This window comes from Ipomoea nil, unplaced genomic scaffold (assembly GCF_001879475.1).
Source record: "Ipomoea nil cultivar Tokyo-kokei standard unplaced genomic scaffold, Asagao_1.1 scaffold3069, whole genome shotgun sequence".
Taxonomy (NCBI): domain Eukaryota; kingdom Viridiplantae; phylum Streptophyta; class Magnoliopsida; order Solanales; family Convolvulaceae; genus Ipomoea; species Ipomoea nil.
Genome location: NW_017619497.1, coordinates 2,476,367 through 2,497,190, shown reverse-complemented (window position 1 = coordinate 2,497,190; position 20,824 = coordinate 2,476,367). Strand labels below are relative to the sequence as shown.

The window sequence follows — 20,824 nt, the reverse complement described above, 5'->3', positions numbered from 1 at the left end:
TAAAATATTTATAATTCGTGAACTTCCCAGTATAGCCATTTCATGGATATTTTGCATCTAAGTATGGCATTTTACCCTATTTGTTTTATATGTCATTACTGTCTTTTGGACAAAATAACCAAATGTCCAAATGTATACACTTATGGATTTTATTCATATTCAGGATTCTGAAAAGCTTTCATACTATTAAAGATTACAGAAAAGAGTTGGTAGGGGCAAAAGTCAGAGTTTTGGTGGCCCCTGGATAAAAGGCAAGTACTTAAGATGGGTAAATGTAATGACTGTCTTAGTACCCATTGAAATAGAAAGCTTCACTTGTTCCATTAGTACCTATTGAAATGGAAAGCATCACTTATTCCATTGATTACAACATTAGACAATTTCCATCAGTTGTTATCAGCTTGTGTTTTTGAACTTCAAATGCAATTTTATAAATTTGACACTTAAGGTTATAGGTCTCAAAGATGAATCCTTTTGAGATATCACATTTACATTATTTTAATCCTATGGTAAATATACAAATTGTTGCATTTAGTTTGTAAACATGTAGCTTATGCACTTTAAGATGTACTATTTAAGTTGTCTTGTAAATTGTGCAAGCGATTCTTGTTATATTTTCTGTTCTTTTCTCTTTACAGGTTTTATGAGGGAGTGATTTCTTCTTTTGACCCTAACACGAAAAAGCACAAGGTGCATAAGCCCAACGTGCAGATATTTCAATAGTTTATGTGTTGCATAAAATTCCCTCTATTGCCCCATGAATATCTTACTTTCTATCTTCTAAAATAGGATTTTCCAAGATGAAGGGCAAGGGTCATTCCTTAACAATTTGCTTTTCAAGGATACTGATATTTACGCTTACTTTGACCCATTTTGACTACTCTCATGCTCCATTATGTTGGCAATTATAAACCCAGTGTCTAAGGGAGTTTTGGGTCTCAACTCTCAAGCAAATCTAATGTTTTCTTCTTTTCCTTTTTCAACTATTATACTTTGTCCATTTATCCTTATGTTGTCTTGCCCGTGACGGGAGAACATAACATCTTGCATCTGTGAAATTATGAATTTATCTGCACCCGTTCTACCCTATAATAATACAAAAATGGAGGTATTTAATACTTTATTTGTTCAAAACTTAGGCCAGGTTGCAAACAATTTCAGTATTTATTTATTATTTCTTTCTACGTGAGCATTCTAACATATATCATATGTGTGCATCTATGTTGAAAAAGTATTGTCTTTTGGTGCTCAGGTCATTTTCCCTCAGGTTATAGCATCGCTTGAAAAGTTATATTACATTGATAGTAACTGCTATAGTAAGGCTCTGAGAGTTCTTGAAGCCGTTGCGAAGTACAGGTTGTGTGTGATGCTAATGGATTTTGACTACGCGTTAGCTGTTAACGTTTTCCAACTGTTTCTCAAAATCATCAGTTATCTCTCCACAGGAAACCTTTAACTATAATATATATTGCATAATAAGTGTTTGTTCTTATTGTTGTTTCAATGTTAATCATATTAGCTCCTAGTAAGGGTTAAGTATGTCCATAAGCTTTTATGTAATATGGCATATTGTTGTCCAACTATAGTTTTCTTCAAATTTTGGTCCTGTTTGGTAAATAACAGTTTGCTGTTAGCTGATTGGGTTAATTAGAAGATATAACTAGTTGATAACATGAGCTGATTGTAGGGAGGTGTTTAGTAAATTAGCTGTTAGCTAATAGCTATTTGGTATAATTTCTTTTCTCAAAAAGTTAATTGAAAAAACTGTTTTGAGCAACTTTTTGAATTTTAGCATTTTGGAGTTGATTTTTTAACCAAGCCAAACAATTAATAGTGGCCAAATAAGCCAAAATTGGCTGATAGGCCAATATTTTATCAAACATGGCCTTTATAGATCTTTCAAAACACTTATTATTAATTGTAGTTAACTTTTCTGATTCTAGAGTGGTAGTTACCCAGTCGTTCATATTATATACTCCGTAGCATATAATTTTGATGTTTTCACCAAGTTAGTTTCCTTCTTTGGATGTTTACAAACTAATATAATATTTTGCTACATTGTACATTTGTACGCTTTAATGAGTCTAGAATTGACCCTTCATTTTTGGTCAAGCCTCAAGCATACCAATGCTGTATTAAGATACATGATAGTCATCATGTCTCTGCTCATAGAAGAAAGAGATGAGGTCTCAATAGATTTTCAAGTGTCCATTCTTGATAGCCTCACCTGAAAATCTAGTGAGACTTCATCACTTTTTTTTATGAGATGAGACATGATGTCTACAATGTATCTTAATACAACATTTGTATGTTAGGGGCTTGATCAAAAGTAAAGGGTTAATTCTATTGACTCATTAAAGAGTAAAAATGTACACTTGGTAAAAATATCAAAAGATCACCAAAATTATGTGCTATATAAACAAGTATATGAAAACTATATGTTTAGCATACTTGCCTCATGAACAACTAGAAACGTGATACCATTTCATTTTGAGACGTGAAACGTGAAACACTTTATTGGAAGGAGAAAAGTTTGAATGTGAATATACACAACTCTTAATTTTTCTCACCCTTAATGTTAATGACAATCGTCTGAGATCTATGATACGCATCACTATGGAGATTGGAGAGATATGGAATTCTATAAATTATCCCGGCTTACCATCACTTGTAGTAGAATGAAACAAAAAGGATATTTTGGGATTCCTTAAGAATAAAGTTCTCAGCAGAATCAGCAGCTGGAATCACAAATTCTTATCAAGAGCCAGAAAATAAGTTCTTATACAAAGTGTGATACAAGTAGGGGTGGGCACTTCGGTTCTGTTTATCCGAACCGAACTAGTAATAGAAAACTGAATGGTTCGGGATTTTGTAACCCGAATGATTTATTACCAAACCGAACCGAAACCGAATGGTTTGGCAAAAACCGAACCGAACGCTATATAATTTTTTTTAATAAATAATAATAATAATAATAATAATAATAATAATAATAATAATAATAAATTAGTTAATTATTAATAATAATAATAATAATAATAAATTAATAATAATAATAATAATAATAATAATAATAATAATAATAATAAAAAGAAGTAAATCCAAGTTCCTTGATGCTTGCTCCGTCGTTTAGTTCTCATTCTTACTGGTACCGAGCCTTAAATTTTTTATTTGATTTCTTTATAGCTTGTTTTCTACATTGCACTTTTGTTGTTTGTCGCAATTGTTCTTTACCTCACAATTATATCTAACTTGAGTTATATTTACAATATTCAGTATTTTCCTTAGTTTCATGTTTTTCTTTAAATTTAATGTGCTTTACCGTCATTCTAATTTTGATTTCCAGTGCATTATAATTATTTTCTAGTACTGGAATATATTTTGAGTGCACTAGCAATGACAGATTGTGTCCAAAAATTAACTATATAGTAATTGACACTTGTTCTTTTAATATCAACTATACAGATAGATGATTATTCATCATATCAATAAAAATATTCCAACTGAATGTTTTTATTTGATGTTTCATGTTTGTACTCTTTAAACATTAGATTTGAAGTTTGAACTACGTGATTCATGTTTGTAATGTTTGAACTTTGAACTTTGGATTCTAATTTCTAAGTATGTGATGTTTTGGTAATTAGATTGATATTAGTATTTGATGTTAGTATTTACTATTTATTAGTATGTTTAAACTTTGAATTATTATTGTGTTATATAACGTTTATATTTTAGATGTGGATTATGTGAATAGGTATTGTTTGGTAGTATGTTTGGAAAATTATGAAATGTTGAAATTTGATGATCGTAATTCTCGTAAAGTCTTAAACCGAATCGAAGTCCGAACCAAAACCAAACCGATTGAAACCGAACTGAAGCCGAACCGAACTATAATGTTAAACCGAATGGTTCAACTTTTCTAAAACCAAAAAAACCGAAACCGAAACCGAAACAAAAAAAGAAAAAAAAATGAACCAAAGACCAAAGTGCCCAGCCCTAGATACAAGCACTACCTTCCTATGCTATGAGTGTATTTCAAATACCAAAAGAAAATGTGAGAGAGATTGAATGTGCTATGAATGCTTTTTGGTGGGGAGCAAATATTGCAACCGTAACGATATTCAATGGAAATCTTGGTCACACCTTTGTATTCCCAAAGATTGGGGTGGTATTAGCTTTCGGAAATTGGACCTCTTTAACGCTGCACTGTTATGCAAGCAAGCTTGGAGACTCATTCAATTCCCCTTGTCCCTTGTTGCAAGAGTCTTCCAAGCAAAATACTACCCAGGCTCCTCATTCTTAGATGTTAGAAGTAGCAGCAATCCATCCTTTATTTGGAACAATCTCTTAACCACCAAGGAGATCATTAGAAATCATAACTATTGGAGGATGGGTAATGGTAACTGCATTAATATTTGGAGAGACATATGACTTCGTGATCCCTCAAATCCACAGATCACCACCGCCACCTTTCCCTTTCTGGAAAATGTTGTTGTTTCCTCTCTCCTCAACAACCAATTAGATCAAAGTTCGGACATGGACACAATTCAAAATATATATTTAACCATCGTGACGTCACTCTCATCACAAACATTCCCATGTCCATGTTCAAAAGAGATGATAAACTAATTTGGATGAGGGAAGACTGAGGTCACTTTACAGTTAAACGTTGTTACAAGGCTCTTGTGGGTGAGCAGAATATTGATAACAAGAAAGATTGGGTCTCAATACGAAAAAGTATATGAGAATCAAAATAAATGCAAAAACAAGCACCATTTACACATATTATACTCTGTAATTATAATTTTAACATAATGCTAGCAACAGAATTAAGACTTAAACACATATAATTTATTATTACTAAATTTGTATTCAAGTATTGATTTTGTTACTAACATAATTTAAAATTATAATTATAATATTTGTAAATAGTTTTTTTTACTTATTTTACTATTATTTTTAATAATCAAAAAACATATTTAAAATTGAACAAAAAATGTCAATTTTTAAAAAATTGAGAGAACAAATATGAATGTATGAATAATTCAAAAGGAAAAATACTATAACAAGGGGGAAAAGTGTAATTTTTCCTATATTTTATAGAGACATTCAAGGCCATCTCCAAGGCCCTTCGCCTCCAATTAAAGACAAAAATTCAAAAACCCTCTGAAGAGCTTTGGCGACAATTGGCAGTTGATTCTTGAGAGCGCGACTTAGAAGCGCATATGGATTTTGTTTGGTATGGAATGGAATTAATCACGCAAAAAGCAGAAGAATCCAGGCAGGATTACACGGATTCCAAACTCAACATTGTACAACCACGCAAAAATGAGCAGGAATCCACACACAAACCGTTCGTTACGTTCTTTATCAACTCCAATTCAGCATTTCTTTATCCGCTTTGTCAACTCCAATTCAGAATTTCTTTATCGGCTTTGTCAACTCCAATTCAGCATTTCTTTATCCGCTTTGTCAACTCCAATTCAGAATTTCTTTATCCGGATTTACATTTGCTGGTTTGGGTGTCAGAAATCATAACTGTTGGAGGATTGATAATGGTAACTCCATTAATATTTGGAGAGACACATGACTTCGTGATCCCTCAAATCCACAGACCACCAGGCCACCTTTTCCTTTCTGGAAAATGTTGTTGTTTCCTCCCTCCTCAACAAACAAGATCAAAGTTCGGACGTGGACATAATTCGGAATATATTTATCCATCGTGACGCCACTCTCATCACAAACATTCCCATGCCCATGTTCAAAAGAGATGATAAACTAATTTGGATGAGGGAAGGCTGATGTCACTTTATAGTTAAAAGTTGTTACAAGGCTCTTGTGGGTGAGCAGAATATTGATAACAAGAAAGATTGGGTCTCAATATGAAAAAGTAATGTTCCTCCCAAGATGAAAATTGGCTTATATATGAGAATCAAAATAAATGCAAAAACAAGCACCATTTACACATATTATACTATGTAATTATAATTTTAACATAATGCTAGCTACAGAATAAAGACTTAAACACATATAATTTATTATTACTAAATTTGTATTTAAGTATTAATTTTGTTACTAACATAATTTAAAATTATAATTATAATTAACTGTAAATAGTGTTTTTTTACTTATTTTACTATTATTTTTAACTAGTATTTTTACCCGTGCGATGCACGAAATGGAATTGTTGTAATATATTAAGAATATTTAAATCGATATATAATTATTTAAGAGTTAATTTCACCAGAGGTCGCTTATCTTTCATGACAATTCCAAATTTAATCCTAGACTGTAGTTATTAATTATTACAATTTATTCTATGTTATAATTCTTACGTTAATATTCTTACTATTATTATTAACACTTAATTACTTTTAGATAATATTTTTACCACTTATATTATTATTATATTATAATTATTATTAATAGTTTCTTTTCAAGTTTTGTTAGTATATAATGACCGTGAGGCACACAATAATAATATAACCATAATTAAATATTCTTGTATTGTATTCCGTGAGTCACAATAAAAATATAACAATAATTAAATATTCTTCAATTCTATATTCTTTTAGGATTTCTATTACCATCATTAATTATTTCCTAATTTACCATAATTAAATAATTTGACCAATTATAAAGAGAGATTATTAAATAATGCACGGGACAATTTTCTAATTAAAAAATTTAAAAATTCATTAATAAAACATAAGGTTCTCATAGTTTTTTCTTAGAAACTATTTAACAAAGCATTTTTTTTAGAAATTGGTGGTCCACACCGCCTACGGCAGTTTGCGGTGGATAGATCTCGAAAAAATACGCGATTTCAAAAAAACATTTGTCCAAAACGGACAACCGAGTCAAAAGTTATGCCTTGCCGAACTTATGACGCTTCACAACTTTAACCCAGAATTATTGTACGAATGAGAAAGTAGAAATCAATATATTTTAAACGGAAGAAAGATTTTTTAGGAATTGGGCGGGAATTTAAAATTTAAGTATTTTGTTTATATATATATATATATATAGTATAGATAGTATAGATAATCCAAAAACATATTTAAAATTGAACAAAAAATGTCAAATTTTAAAAAAATTGAGAGAACAATTATGATCGTATGAGTAATTCAAGGGGAAAAGTGTAATTTTCACTATATTTTATCATAGACATTCAAGGCCATCTCCAAGGCCCTTCGCCTCCAAAACAAAAACTCAAAAATCCTCTGAAGAGCTTTGGCGACAATTGGCAGTTGATTCTTGAGAGCGCGACTTAGAAGTGCATATGGATTTTGTTTGGTATGGAATGGAATTAATCACGCAAAAAGCAGAAGAATCCAGGCAGGATTACACGGATTCCAAACTCAACATTGTACAACCACGCAAAAATGAGCAGGAATCACACACAAACCGTTCGTTACGTTCTTTATCAACTCCAATTCAGCATTTCTTTATCCGCTTTGTCAACTCCAATTCAGAATTTCTTTATCGGCTTTGTCAACTCCAATTCAGCATTTCTTTATCCGCTTTGTCAACTCCAATTCAGAATTTCTTTATCCGGATTTACATTTGCTGGATTGGGTGTCTGTGGGTCCTCTTTTCGAGTGAAGTACAATTTGGGTTCTTTAGTTCTAGGGTTTTCAGTCTTGATTGAGGGGAGAACTCTGTTTGCTGAGAATGATGGCTTCTCCTGCTGCTGCTGCACCTCTTCCATCACAAAAGGAGCTTGAGGAGATGCTCATTGAGTCTGGAATTGAGCTCTCTACACCTCCTCCATCCACTGGCGAGCTTCTCAGCCTCCTTGAAGTAAAATTCTTTCCCTTTTCTTTTGCATATAAAGGTTCAATTATGCTTGGATTGGTTTTCATTGATGGGATTTGTTCACCAGGCAAATGATTATAAAATTTTAGGGTCTCTTTTCCTGGCTGAAAGGATCAATTCTTATGTTGTTGTTGTTCTGTCTACGTTTTATTTAGAAATGTTTATGCTTTCATCTCTAGTTTATTCATATACGTTTTTAGGAACTGACATGTTGAATTACACACACACATACTCAAAACTATAGTCCTCATCTGGACATTATATGTTTGCTACTGTTGTTTTAACTCTTGTGTTGCATTGCATTTTCTTTTAGAAAGTTGAATCAGAACTGAAGAGCATAGGGCAAGACCCTTCAATGTCGACGAGAAATCTACTTGAGCCAATTAAAAAAGCGTTGATTGAAACGAAACTTCTGAGACATTCTGAAAAAATCATTGAGGTTTCTGTTGCATCTTGTATCTGTGAAATTATGAGAATATCTGCACCCGTTCTACCCTATGATAATACAGAAATGGAGGTATTTAATACTTTTTATATGTTCAAAACTAAGGCCAGGTTGCAAACAATTTTAGTATTTATTTATTTATTATTTCTTTCTACTTGAGCAGTCTAACATATATCATATATGTGCATCTATGTTTAAAAAATATCATCTTTTGGTTCTCAGGTCGTTTTCCATCAGATTATAGCATCCCTTGAAAAGTTATATTTCATTGATAGTAACTACTATAGTAAGGCTCTGAGAGTTCTTGAAGCGGTTGCGAAGTACAGGTTGTGTGTGATGCTATTGGATTTTGACTATGTGTTAGCTGTTAACGTTTTCCAACTGTTTCTCAAAATCATCAGGTATTTTCTAGTTGTTCATATCATATAGCGTTACACACTATAGTATAATATTCTGCTACATTGTACATTTGTACTCTTTAATGAGTCTATAGAATTGACCCTTCACTTTTTATCAAGCTTCAACCATACCAATGCTGTGTTAAGATACATGGTAGACATTATGTCTCAGCTCATAGAAGAAAGAGATGAAGTTTCACTAGATTTTCAAGTTTCCATTCTTGATAGTCTCAGAAAGGAAACTCTGGTAATAATCACTATGCAAATATTGATGCTATCTCGAAACATTGTTTTCAATTTTTTGATTAACTAGGTATGTTTTTATCTAGGCTACCGCACCTTGTTCAACGATATTGGGAAGCGAAGTCTTGGAAAAGTGTGCTGCCAAATTGAAGCCTTGTCTTTTAGAATTAATGACAAATATGAACATGAATTTGGATGATTATTCTAAAGTACTTGGCTCAATATTGCATGAAGTTCCTGAGGGAGAAAACATGGTATCTATGTGTTTGCGTATTTTTCATTAAACTTGTTGTCTTTCTACTGTTGTATTTCTTTGAAGATCAGAAGATATGTTTATAGATTAAGATAATTTGGGTGTGTTCAGCGTATGCTCTTGGATAGAATGAGCAGTTGGAATCTGTAGAAGGCTAGAGGCTAGGTGAAGGGAGTAGACATTAAGAAAGACGTACTATTGCAAGAAGCTGATGTAGGCATGTAGCATTAATGAGAATGAAATGGAGAAACAGAATCCATATAACTGAATTTAACTAGGCTAGGATTGGTTGAGTTGGGTTGAGGTTATGCCCTCAAGCTTCAAAACTTTGTTATCTATTATCTGCTGTCAGCGTAAAGTTTGGTAGTCAAGAGATGCATTAATTTTAGGGAAAATTGCAATTTTGGTCCTTCAGTTATAAAAATGGTACAAACTTAGTCTCTGAGTTATATGCGTGACCATCTTTAACCTCTAAGTTATGCACGAAGTGGCGATTTTAGTCCCTCAGGGACTTTCTACCACCAATCTGTCACTTACTAAAGTGGCTGATTTGGTCCTTCAAGGACTCAAATTGCCACTCTATGCATCACTTAGGGGTTAAAGATGGCCACGCATATAACTCAGGGACTATGTCTGTACCACAAGTATAACTGGAGGACCAAAAATGCAATTTTCCCTTAATTTTAAAATCATAGAACCATTTATCCTTAAAGAAGAAGTCTTTAATACTGTCTAGATTTAAGTCATGGGCATCTGATCTGCTTGTTTTATGCTGTCACTTGCCATTCTACATTGAGATATGATGAATATGATATTCTTCCGTGTTTGTGGGAGGAGGGGGTTTCCTTCTAATGGATAACAATCTAATTTTTCATTTTTTCGTGAATGATCAGGTGGAAAATGCTGGTTCTGTACCACCTGTAGAAGGAACATCTGCTCTTCAACTTCCTCAGGTACCACTACTGGATGCCACTCAAACAATGAATAACAATAACAATAACCTAGAACTTGATGGGTCATTGAGGGCATCTTTTGGGATGAATGAAAGCAAACGCTCTGATGAAGAACCTACTATCAAGAAGGAACAAGAGAAGAAATCTTGGAGTTCATTGGACATTAATGCAACTTCAAATGTGTTAGCTTTGCCAGCTATAACTGGAAAGGAGTCTGTGACTAAGCCTGATGTGTTAGCCCCCAGCAGCACAAAAAGTCCTTGCAAAAGGGGCCAACGAAAGAAGAATCAGACAGATCTCACCGTGCAAAAGAGATATGAAGGGACTAGGTCTGCCCAGAGAAAACTTAAAGAAAAGGTACTACTGTAATGGTGCTTGCAGATTCTCTTGATTTCTGGGTAGAGTAATCTTTGTGATTCTAACTATTCAGTTTGCTAATCATTATATTTCTGCATTGCCTTAACCCATAACTAATTGGTTTGCATCTCTTTATTGAGTTCTATTAAAACTTAAATTTCCATCTGCCTCTTTCTCTTCTATCTCTAATTAGTACCATATTAGTGGTTTAGGATATCTTACTGCTAAATTCTTTCCTCTATTTAATGTATTCCAAGAAAATAAAAAAATTAGGAACTTAGTATCATATTCTCCTTCTTGCAACCAGTGCACCCCTAGACATATGTTGAACTTGGGGTATCTCAACAGTAAATCCTCTCCACCGTAAGTGTACCAAAAAAGAATGCATAAAAGGTAATACTATATTATTGCACTTTCCAACGAGTGTGTTGATTGTGAGGGATTGAAAAGCCTAGTGGGTGGTGACTAAGCGGAAGCAAAATATGTGAGAATACTTGGAATAGAGAGAATATATGATTATGTTAATAATAATAATAGATTGTCTCTCTATGTTTCTTGAACGGTATAGAGTGTATAGAGATTCTATATTTATAGAAACATTGGGTTAAACCACTCCTACCTTGAATAGGAAATCAAGATTACTCCTAATAGGAATAGGACTAAGGCTTCCTATTATTCAACACTCCCCTCAAGCTGGAATATCTTGAAGTTCCACGCTTGAATTAAAACAAACACTCCACCTAACTCAAAATTACAAATGAAGATGAAATGCCGCTAGAGGATAATAGTGTTGAATGTCGTCGGAAGACATATCACTATACACAACCCTTGGAAATGAAGTTGAAAGTGTCAAGGATGGATTTGAACATGAACAAGCTCAAGGTAACAAAGTGACACAAACACTCTTGAGCAAATGTAAAAAAGCCTTCATCAAGAGAAGTAGAGGTGAAATGGAGCAGGAGCAATAAATTGGTACATATGGTCCATAGCAATGAAGATAGCGAAAGCGATAAAGAGAAGCCCCATAGCAATGAAAGAACAAAACATATGGTCCATAGCAATGAACATAGCCAAAGCGATAAAGAGAAGCCCCATAGCAATAAAAGAACAAAACATGCGTGGTTCATGGTAATACTCCCCTACCCCCCCTTTCTTGAAACTTGAGAAATAATAAATGGCCTTTGGACATAAAATATTATAGTGCCGAAATTAAACACCCTCAGGGAACAAATAAGGCACACTGAAAATGAAGAAGCAAATACGGTAATACCAAAATTGAACACCCTCAGGAAAGAAACTTGACAACGGATCCAAAAATCCTTTAAATTTCATAAAAGACCAAAATTTAGCGAAAAAGGGACAATGGAACACCATTGGCGATTCTTAGAACAAGAACCTATGCAAGACAGTTGGAAAAGTTGATTTCACATATCTCACTATGAGAAAGAGTTTTGAAGCAACTAGGCTTTCCAAGGGAAATCGTGGGAGGAGTTCATGCAAGAGTGAGGCATCTCCTAGTTTGACTGTACGTATAAAGAAGGAAAAAGAAATAGCCAATGATGCAGACTTGCAGAGAAGTCATCTGTTCAACGAAATCATCACCATTATATAAGAACAAGAACTAAACACTTGAGGAAGCAAGCTTTAAACAAAGGAATGGTACCATTGTAATGTTTTATATGAAGAGTCATATTTTTTGAGTTTAGGTTTCTTACTTGTATATATACTCTGTTGTACCAACCATTTGTATCTATCAAATCCAAGTATCTTTCTTCACACGGTAACAAACTAGACTCCTTTCACCAACAAACCGTTCTTGTCCCGATGCATCTCTGGCTGTTGTTTGAAAAACTAACACCACAATCTTACTCAGAAGTCAGGACGACGTCACCGTGAAGGGCTATCGCAACAAACTCAACTTTGCCTTAACCCGTATTGAATTGATTGCATTTCATTATGGTCCTATAATTATTGGGGTGTTGTCAATTTTAGTCCACAACTTTCAAAACTAGCAATTTAGTACCCTAACTATTTAAATTTTTATCAATTTTCGTCAGTACGGCCAAATTGCTAGCCAATTATTGCCAATTTTTATCCACATCTCACCTGCCTCTATATTAATTCAAACAATGGTTTACAAATTATCTTTCATTTTAACACTGAATTAAAAGATTTCGGCGACAATTGGCCGACAATTTGACGGGGATGACTAAAATTGATAAAAATTGAAAATTTAGGGTATTAAATTATTAGTTTTGAAAGTTGTGGACTCAAATTGACAACACCCCAATAGTCATATGATCAAAAGTGAAATTTGCTCTTGAACTTTATTATAACTTACAATTTGCAGTGAAAATTTGGGATTTAATTAGTACCATATTAGAGGTTTAGAATTTCTTACTGGTAAACACTGTCCCCCGTGGCCCCATTGATGTACCCAAAAAAATAAAAAATTAAAAACTTAGTATCATGTTATCCTTCTTGCAACCAGTGACTCCTAGACATATGTTGAACTTGAGGTAACTCAACGGTAAATCCTATCCACCACAAGTGTACCCAAAATGGATGCATAAAAGATTATACCATATTATTGCACTTTCCGATGAGTGCAACCCTAGATGTGTGTTGAACTTATTGAAACAATATTAGTTGATTCTCTTTGTCCGCCTTGAGAAGGGTCACATTCTACTTTGTTTAAAAAAAAGTTGTTTTTAATATGATCATTTCTTATGTTCCAATATAGCATAATTCTTTAAAAATTAGGCAAGTACCATTTCTTATGTATTTGATTGAATATATACTTATTAGTTATTACTCCAGAATATAAATTTTTATTTTCAAAATTCAATTTATTAGTATAAAAACATAAGCTTGGTTAAATTGGCTGAGAGAATTGTAAAAGGGGCACAAATGGGATGGTGAGTAATTCATTTTGGATTACTAATAGAAAGAAAAAAAAATGTCCGGAGACACATTTTGGAAATGAGAATTCTTAAAGCTTCATTTCTCTAATGTGTCTTTTGGAAGACTTTACTATATTCATCCTATCAAAATCCGCATTAGAGAATGTGGCTTTTAACCCAATTTTTAAACACTTATGCTCAATTGCCTGAAATCTTTCTATATGAAGTCTTTACGGAGGCAATCATGTTTGTGACACGTGAGGATTAGGGAGAATGTCTGATGCATTTCATAGGAGATAAGAAGTAAAGCTTTTCATCTAAATCCAACTTCCTTTATGACTATGCAAGAACTTGGCATTTATCAAGTGAAACTTTTTCACTGAAAATATATGTTTTTTTTTTTTTCCCCCACAAGTCATATTTATGAAATGCAGTTTTCTTAAGATTACATTTCTAAGATGCGACATCTTTTAAAATTTGCTTATTTTTGACATTTTGTATAAATTAAATAAAATATGTATAATTTATGAACTTCCCAGTATAGCCATTTCATTGATATTTTGCATCTAACTATGACATTTTACCCTATTTGTTTTATATGTCATTACTCTCTTTTGGGCAAAATAACCAAATGGGTACACTTATGGTTTTTATTCATATTTAGGATTCTAAAAAGCTTCATACTATTAAAGATTACGGAAAAGAGTTGGTAGGGGCTAAAGTCAAAGTCTGGTGGCCCCGGGATAGAAGGTAAGTACTTAAGAAGGGCAAATTGAATGACGGTCTTAGTACCCATTGAAATAGAACGCTTCACTTGTTCCATTATTACCTATTGAGATGGAAAGCATCACTTGTTCCATTGATTACAACATTTTACAATTTCCCTCAGTTGTTAACAGCTTGTGTTTTTGAACTTCAAATTCAATTTTATAAATTTGACCCCTAAGGTTATAGGTCTGAAAGATGAATCGTTTTGAGATATTGCATTTACATTATTTGAATCCTATGGTAAATATATACAAATTGTTGCATTTAATTTGTAAACATGTAGCTTATGCACTTTTGATTTATTCTTTTAATATGTATTTTTAAATTTGCTTTTTTAAGTCTAAGAAGCGTTGCCAAGGACCTTGTGGTCCAATGGCACCAAGTTGCTCCCTTATATGGGAGGTTGTGGGTTGGAGCCTCAGTGGAGGCGATGTTGGCTCGAAAAAGTAGCTATGAACACATACTACATTGTAATAGAGTCAGTAACATTCAAAAAAAAAAAAAGTCTAAGAAAAGTCTAAGAAGTGCTATTAAGTTGTCTTGTAAATTATGCAAGCAATTCTTGTCATATTTTCTGTTCTTTTCTCTTTACAGGTTTTATGAGGGGGTGATTTCTTCTTTTAACCCTAAGACGGAAAAACACAAGGTACATAAGCCCAACGAGCAGATATTTCTGTATTTTATGTGTTGCATATAATTGCCCTTTGGATATACTATTTTCTATCTTCAAAAATAGGATTTTCCAAGATAAAGGGCAAATGCTCTTCCCTAACAATTTGCTTTTCTAGGATAGTGATATTTAGGCTGAGTTTGACGCATCTTGACTACTCATGATCCATTATGTTGACAATTATAAACCAATTCCCATTATTCTAATTTCTGCCCAATCCATTTCGAGATATTTCTCCTGTATTTGTTTGTCAATAACGCACTAATCTTTTTACTTAGAGGCCAAATGTTGAACTACACAAAGCCAAGCCCAGGAGAGTAGGTTTTAAGTAGAGGGCATAGCCTTCTTGTACCTAGATTAACAAGAGCTAGGGAAAAGCCCCAAAGGTCTATAATTATAGTTTAAAGCCTTAAAGCACATTAAAAATGTGGTGGAATCATGTCTTTGTTTCCTCTATTTCAAGAGAGCAAGCAGAGCATGCATTGATTCTTCATCACATTCATGGAAAGATTTTAAACATCTGTATCATGATGTATTGGCTTTATCTCGTATCTTCCTTAAATTTTAATGTGCTAAGTTGCTTTCTGTTACTGTACTGTTGTAGGTCATATACACTGATGATGATGTAGAAATCTTGAATCTCAGATGTGAACGCTGGGAATTGCTTGAAGAGGTTCCAGTCAAAGAAGTGAGTTAAATTCCCACATTGTATATTATCTAGTTAAGAAGCTATGATTTTATTGGTTAGCCAACTGCCTCTTTGTAACATAACATGGATGCAATTTACAGGGGCGTGTAACTGACTGACTTTGCTTTCTGATGGAGTAAAGAGGAAGAGGAAGGGAGATGAGGACGGCGTCGTTTTACTTTTTAAAAAAAATCATTTTCAATTACCGTTAGTTACCTAAATATATGTTCGTAATTTTATAATTTCACATTCTGAATGTATAGTTATGAAGTTATGGATGTGTAGTTATGCAATTCTGAATGTATAGTTATGAAGTTATACAATTCTGAATGTATAGTTATGAAGTTAATGGATGTGTAGTTATGCAATTCTGAATGTATAGTTATGAAGTTATGAATGTGTAGTTATACAATTCTGAATGTATATTTATGAAGTTATGGATGTGTAATAAAAAAAAATGATTGGTGGAGTTAAACGGTGTTAATAACGGCAGCGTTACTCCACAATAGTGAAACGACGTCGTTTGCAACCGTGTGCACCATGCACAGCATAACAATTGTTCTTCGGCAAATTATACCATGCACCAAGGTGCATCTTAAAAGTTTATGTGTATTATGTTAAGAGTTTATGTGTATTATGTTAGAAGTTTATGTGTATTTTACTATACAATTATGTACATACTAAACAAGGGTTTGTTAAGGTGCACAATGTATTGTGCATTGTGCGCCCTGGTGCACGATATACCAATTATATTTCTTCTACCAAAGAACCTTTTACATGAAATTGAAGTCATCTTAAATTCATATTGGTGGGATGGGGGAGGTAGAACAAATAGAGGAATCCATTGGGCTAGCTAGAGCAGGTTACTAGAAACTGAAGAGCTTATTAGGAAGCACAGCAAATGGAGATCAAATAAGAATATGAGGAGAGCAAAGATACTGTGAACCCAAAGGTGAGGATTTTTTTCAATGCATGGCTCATCAAGGCCATCTCCACCGCCTTTCTCCTCAAAATACAAAAATACAAAACCGATCTTTGGCAGTTGATTCTTCAGAGCGCGACTTAAAAGCGCATATGGAATTTGTTTGGTATGGAATGGAATTAATAGCAGAAGAATCCAGACAGAATTACAAACTCAGCATTGTACAACCGCGCATAAATCCGCATATAAACTGATCGTTCTCTGTCAACTCCAATTCAGCATTTCTTTATCCGGATTTACATTTGCTGTATTTTGGGTGTCTAGGGGTCCTCTTTTCGAGTGAAGTACAATTAATTTGGGTTCTCTAGTTCTAGGGCTTTCAGTCTTGAACTCTTGATTAAGGGGAGGGCTCTGTTCACTGAGAATGATGGCCTCTGCTGCACCTCTTCCTTCACAAAAGGAGCTTGAGGAAATGCTCATTCAGTCTGGAATTCAGCTCTCTACACCTCCTTCATCCACTGCCGAGCTTCTCAGCCTCCTTGAAGTAAAATTCTTTCCCTTTTCTTTTGCATATAAAGGTTCAATTATGCTTGGATTGGTTTTCATTGATGGGATGTCTTCACCAGTCAAATGATTATAAAATTTTAGGGTCTCTTTTCCTTCTTTTATTTTTGGCTGAAAGGATCAATTCTTATGTTGTTATTCTGTCTACGTTTTATTTAGAAATGTTTATGCTTTCGAGTTTATTCATATGTGATTTTAGGAACTGACATGTTTGAATTACACAAACACACAAAACTATAGTCCTCAATTTATTTTGATAAATTATCAAATTGCCTGGACATTATTTGTTTACTAGTGTTGTTTTAACTCTTCTGTTGTGTTGCATTTCTTTTAGAAAGTTGAATCAGAACTGAAGAGCATAGGGAAAGACTCTCCAGTGTCGACGTTAAATGCACTTGAACCAATTAAAAAAGCACTGATTGAAAGGAAGCTTCTGAGACATTCTGATAAAATCATTGAGGTTTCTGTTGCATCTTGTATCTGTGAAATTATGAGAATATCTGCACCCGTTCTACCCTATGATAATATAGAAATGGAGGTATTTAATACTTTATTTGTTCAAAACTTAGGCCAGGTTGCAAACAATTTCAGTATTTATTTATTATTTCTTTCTACCTGAGCATTCTAACATATACTGTATCATATATGTGCATCTATGTTTAAAAAGTATCATCTTTTGATTCTCAGGTCGTTTTCCATCAGATTATAGCATCGCTTGAAAAGTTATATTACATTGATAGCAACTACTATAGTAAGGCACTGAGAGTTCTTGAAGCCGTTGCTAAGTACAGGTTGTGTGTGATGCTATTGGATTTTGACTATGTGTTAGCTGTTAACGTTTTCCAACTGTTTCTCAAAATCATCAGGTATTTTCTAGTTGTTCATATCATATAGCATATAATTTTGATATTTTCACCAAGTCAGTTTCCTTGGAAGCTTACACACTATAGTATAATATTTTGCTACATTGTACATTTGTACTCTTTATAAGTCTATAGAATTGACCCTTCACTTTTTATCAAGCCACAAGCATAGCAATGCTGTATTAAGATATATGGTAGACATCATGTCTCAGCTCATAGAAGAAAGAGATGAAGTCTCACTAGATTTTCAAGTGTCCATTCTTGATAGCCTCAGAAAGGAAACTCTGGTAATAATCACTATGCAAATATTGATGCTATCTCCAAGCATTGTTTTCAATTATTTGATTAACTAGGTATGTTTTTATAGGCTACTGCACCTTGTTCAACGCTATTGGGAAAAGAAGTCTTGGAAAAGTGTGCTGCCAGACTGAAGCCTTGTCTTTTAGAATTAATGACAAATATGAACATGAATTTGGATGATTATTGCAAAGTACTTGGCTCAATATTGCATGAAGTTCCTGAGGGATAAAACACGGTATCTATGTGTTTGTGTATTTTTCATAAAGCTTGCTGACTTCCTCCTGTGGTGTTTCCTTTGAAGATGTTTATAGATTAAGATAATTTGGGCGTATTCAGCATGCATATGCTCGACCATGGATAGAATGAGCAGTTGGAAGTTGTAGAAGTTAGGTGAAGGGAGTAGACATTAAGAAAGACGTACTATTGCAAGAAGTTATGACTGATGTAGCATTAATGAGAATGAAATGGAAAAATAGAATCCATATAACTGAACTTAACTAGGTTAGGATTGGTTGAGTTTAGTTGAGTTGATGTTCTCAAGCTTCAAAACTTTGTTATCTATTATCTGCAGTCAGCCGAAGGTTTGGTAGTAATAGATGCAATAATTTTAAAATCATAGAAGCATTTGTCCTTAAAGAAGTATACTCTGTCTAGATTTGAGTAGTGTGCATAAGTCGTGGGCATCTGCTTGTTTTATGATGAATATTATTCTTTCTCTGTGTGTTTGTGGGAGGGGGTTTTCTTCTAATGGATAACAGTCTAATTTTTCATGAATGATCAGGTGGAAAATGCTGGTTCTGTACCATCTGTAGAAGGACCATCTGCGCTTCAACTTCCTCAGGTACCACTACTGGATGCCACTCCAACAACAATGACCTGAAACCTGATGGATTGTGATTCTATTTGTTCAGTTTGCTAAGCATTTCAACTTCAGTTTGCATGTCTTTATTGAATTCTATTAAAACTTAAAATTTTGAAAATTTGAGCTAGCATATCTTCTTTCTTTCTTTTTCTTTTTAAAAATAAATTCTGTCCAAGTTTCCTTCTACCTCTTTCTCTTCTATCTCTCTAAGTGAGGGGGCTCCTTGTGCGCAATAAACAAAGGTCTAGCCTCTATATTCAGCTGAGTTACCATGATTTACATCCTTCCAAATGCTCTGTCGGGCCAGGGTGTGCGGGACCATTGGGGTTGGGGATTCAACCTTTTGGAAAGAATAATTACCCTATTAGTGGTATAGGATATCTTACTGGTAAATCCTTTCCTCAATTAATGTACCCCAAGAAAATAAAAAATTAGAAACTTAGTATCATATTCTCCTTCTCGCAACCAGTGCATCCCTAGACATATGTTAAACTTGGGGTATCTCAGCAGTAAATCCTATCCACCATAAGTGTACCCAAAAACACTACATAAGGTTAATACTATATTATTGCACTTTCCAACTAGTGTGTTGATTTTGAGGGATTGAAAAGCCTAGTGGGTGTGACTAAGCAGATGCAAAATATGTGAGAAAACAAAGAAAGAGAGAATATATGATTATGTTAATAATAATAGATTGTCTCTTTGCGTTTCTTGAACTATGGGAACATTGGGTTAAACCACTCCTCCTTGGAATAGGAAATCAAGCCCACTCTTAATAGTAATAGGACTAAGGTTTCCTATTATTCAACATTCCTCTCAAACTGGAACATCTAGAAGTTCAATGCTTGAATTAAAACAAACATTCCACCAAACTCAAAATTACAAATGAAGATTAAATTCGGCTAGAGGATAATAGTGCTATAGTGCTATACACATAAACTATACAACCCTTGGGAATGAAGATGAAAGATTCAAGGATGGATTCGAACATGAACAACATCCAGATAACACAGTGACACAAACACTCTAGAACAAATGTCAAAAAACCTTCATCAAGAGTAGTAAAGGTGAAATGGAACAGGAACAACAAATGGGTGCATATGAATTATGATCCATAGCAATGAAGATAGCCAAAGCGATAAAGAGAAGCCCATAGCGATGAAAGAACAAAACATGGATGGTTGTTGATGCCTTGATGGCAATACTCCCCTAGTCCCCCTTTCTTGAAACTTGAGGGGGAGTGTTGGAAATAGGCAACCATATTTACTCTACTCTAGGAAGTTGTAGCCTTGAGAAGAGGAGTAATTTTTAGCATTTATTATGCCCTTTCAAAAGCTTTCTTTATGCCTATATATATATGGTTGTAATATGGAGAACCAAGAATATGAAACATGAAATAAAATATCATTTCTACCTCTTCCCTTTACTGTTTTAAACAGTGATAATCTCTTATGTCCAATAGAGCAGAATACTTTAAAATGAGGCAAGTACAATTTCTTATGTAGTTAATTGAATATAGTTTTTTATTTTCAAAATTCAATTTATTGGTATAAAAAACATAAGCTTGGTTAAAATGTTAAATTGACTCTGAGAATTGTAAATGGGGCACAAATGGGATGGAGAGTAATTCTTTTTAGATTATTAATAGAAAGAAAAAAAAAATGTCTGAAGCCACACATTTTGGAAATGAGAATTCATTAACACTTCATTTCTCTAATGTATCTTTAGGAAGACTTTACTATATTTGTCCTACCAAAATCCGTATATAGAGAATTCAGCTTTTAACCCTTTCCTTTTACACTTCTGCTCAATTTCCT

The 20,824-nt window shown here is 33.6% G+C and overlaps 2 protein-coding genes across 2 annotated transcripts; both read left to right on the top strand.

Moving 5' to 3' along the window:
- The first annotated feature begins 7,188 nt into the window (after positions 1-7,188).
- LOC109165337 (sister chromatid cohesion protein PDS5 homolog B-A-like) lies at positions 7,189-15,662 on the top strand. The gene is made up of 10 exons (XM_019314056.1): positions 7,189-7,803; positions 8,132-8,335; positions 8,486-8,664; positions 8,782-8,908; positions 8,991-9,158; positions 10,051-10,467; positions 14,035-14,120; positions 14,733-14,784; positions 15,413-15,496; positions 15,598-15,662. The coding sequence occupies exons 1-10, from the start codon at positions 7,675-7,677 to the stop codon at positions 15,613-15,615; spliced, it is 1,464 nt and encodes a 487-aa protein (XP_019169601.1). The 5' UTR covers positions 7,189-7,674; the 3' UTR covers positions 15,616-15,662.
- Positions 15,663-16,655: 993 nt separating this feature from the next.
- LOC109165344 (sister chromatid cohesion protein pds5-like) lies at positions 16,656-19,006 on the top strand. Its single transcript, XM_019314062.1, has 6 exons — positions 16,656-16,962; positions 17,317-17,520; positions 17,670-17,848; positions 18,006-18,132; positions 18,213-18,380; positions 18,927-19,006. The coding sequence occupies exons 1-5, from the start codon at positions 16,843-16,845 to the stop codon at positions 18,372-18,374; spliced, it is 792 nt and encodes a 263-aa protein (XP_019169607.1). The 5' UTR covers positions 16,656-16,842; the 3' UTR covers positions 18,375-18,380; positions 18,927-19,006.
- Positions 19,007-20,824: the final 1,818 nt, after the last annotated feature.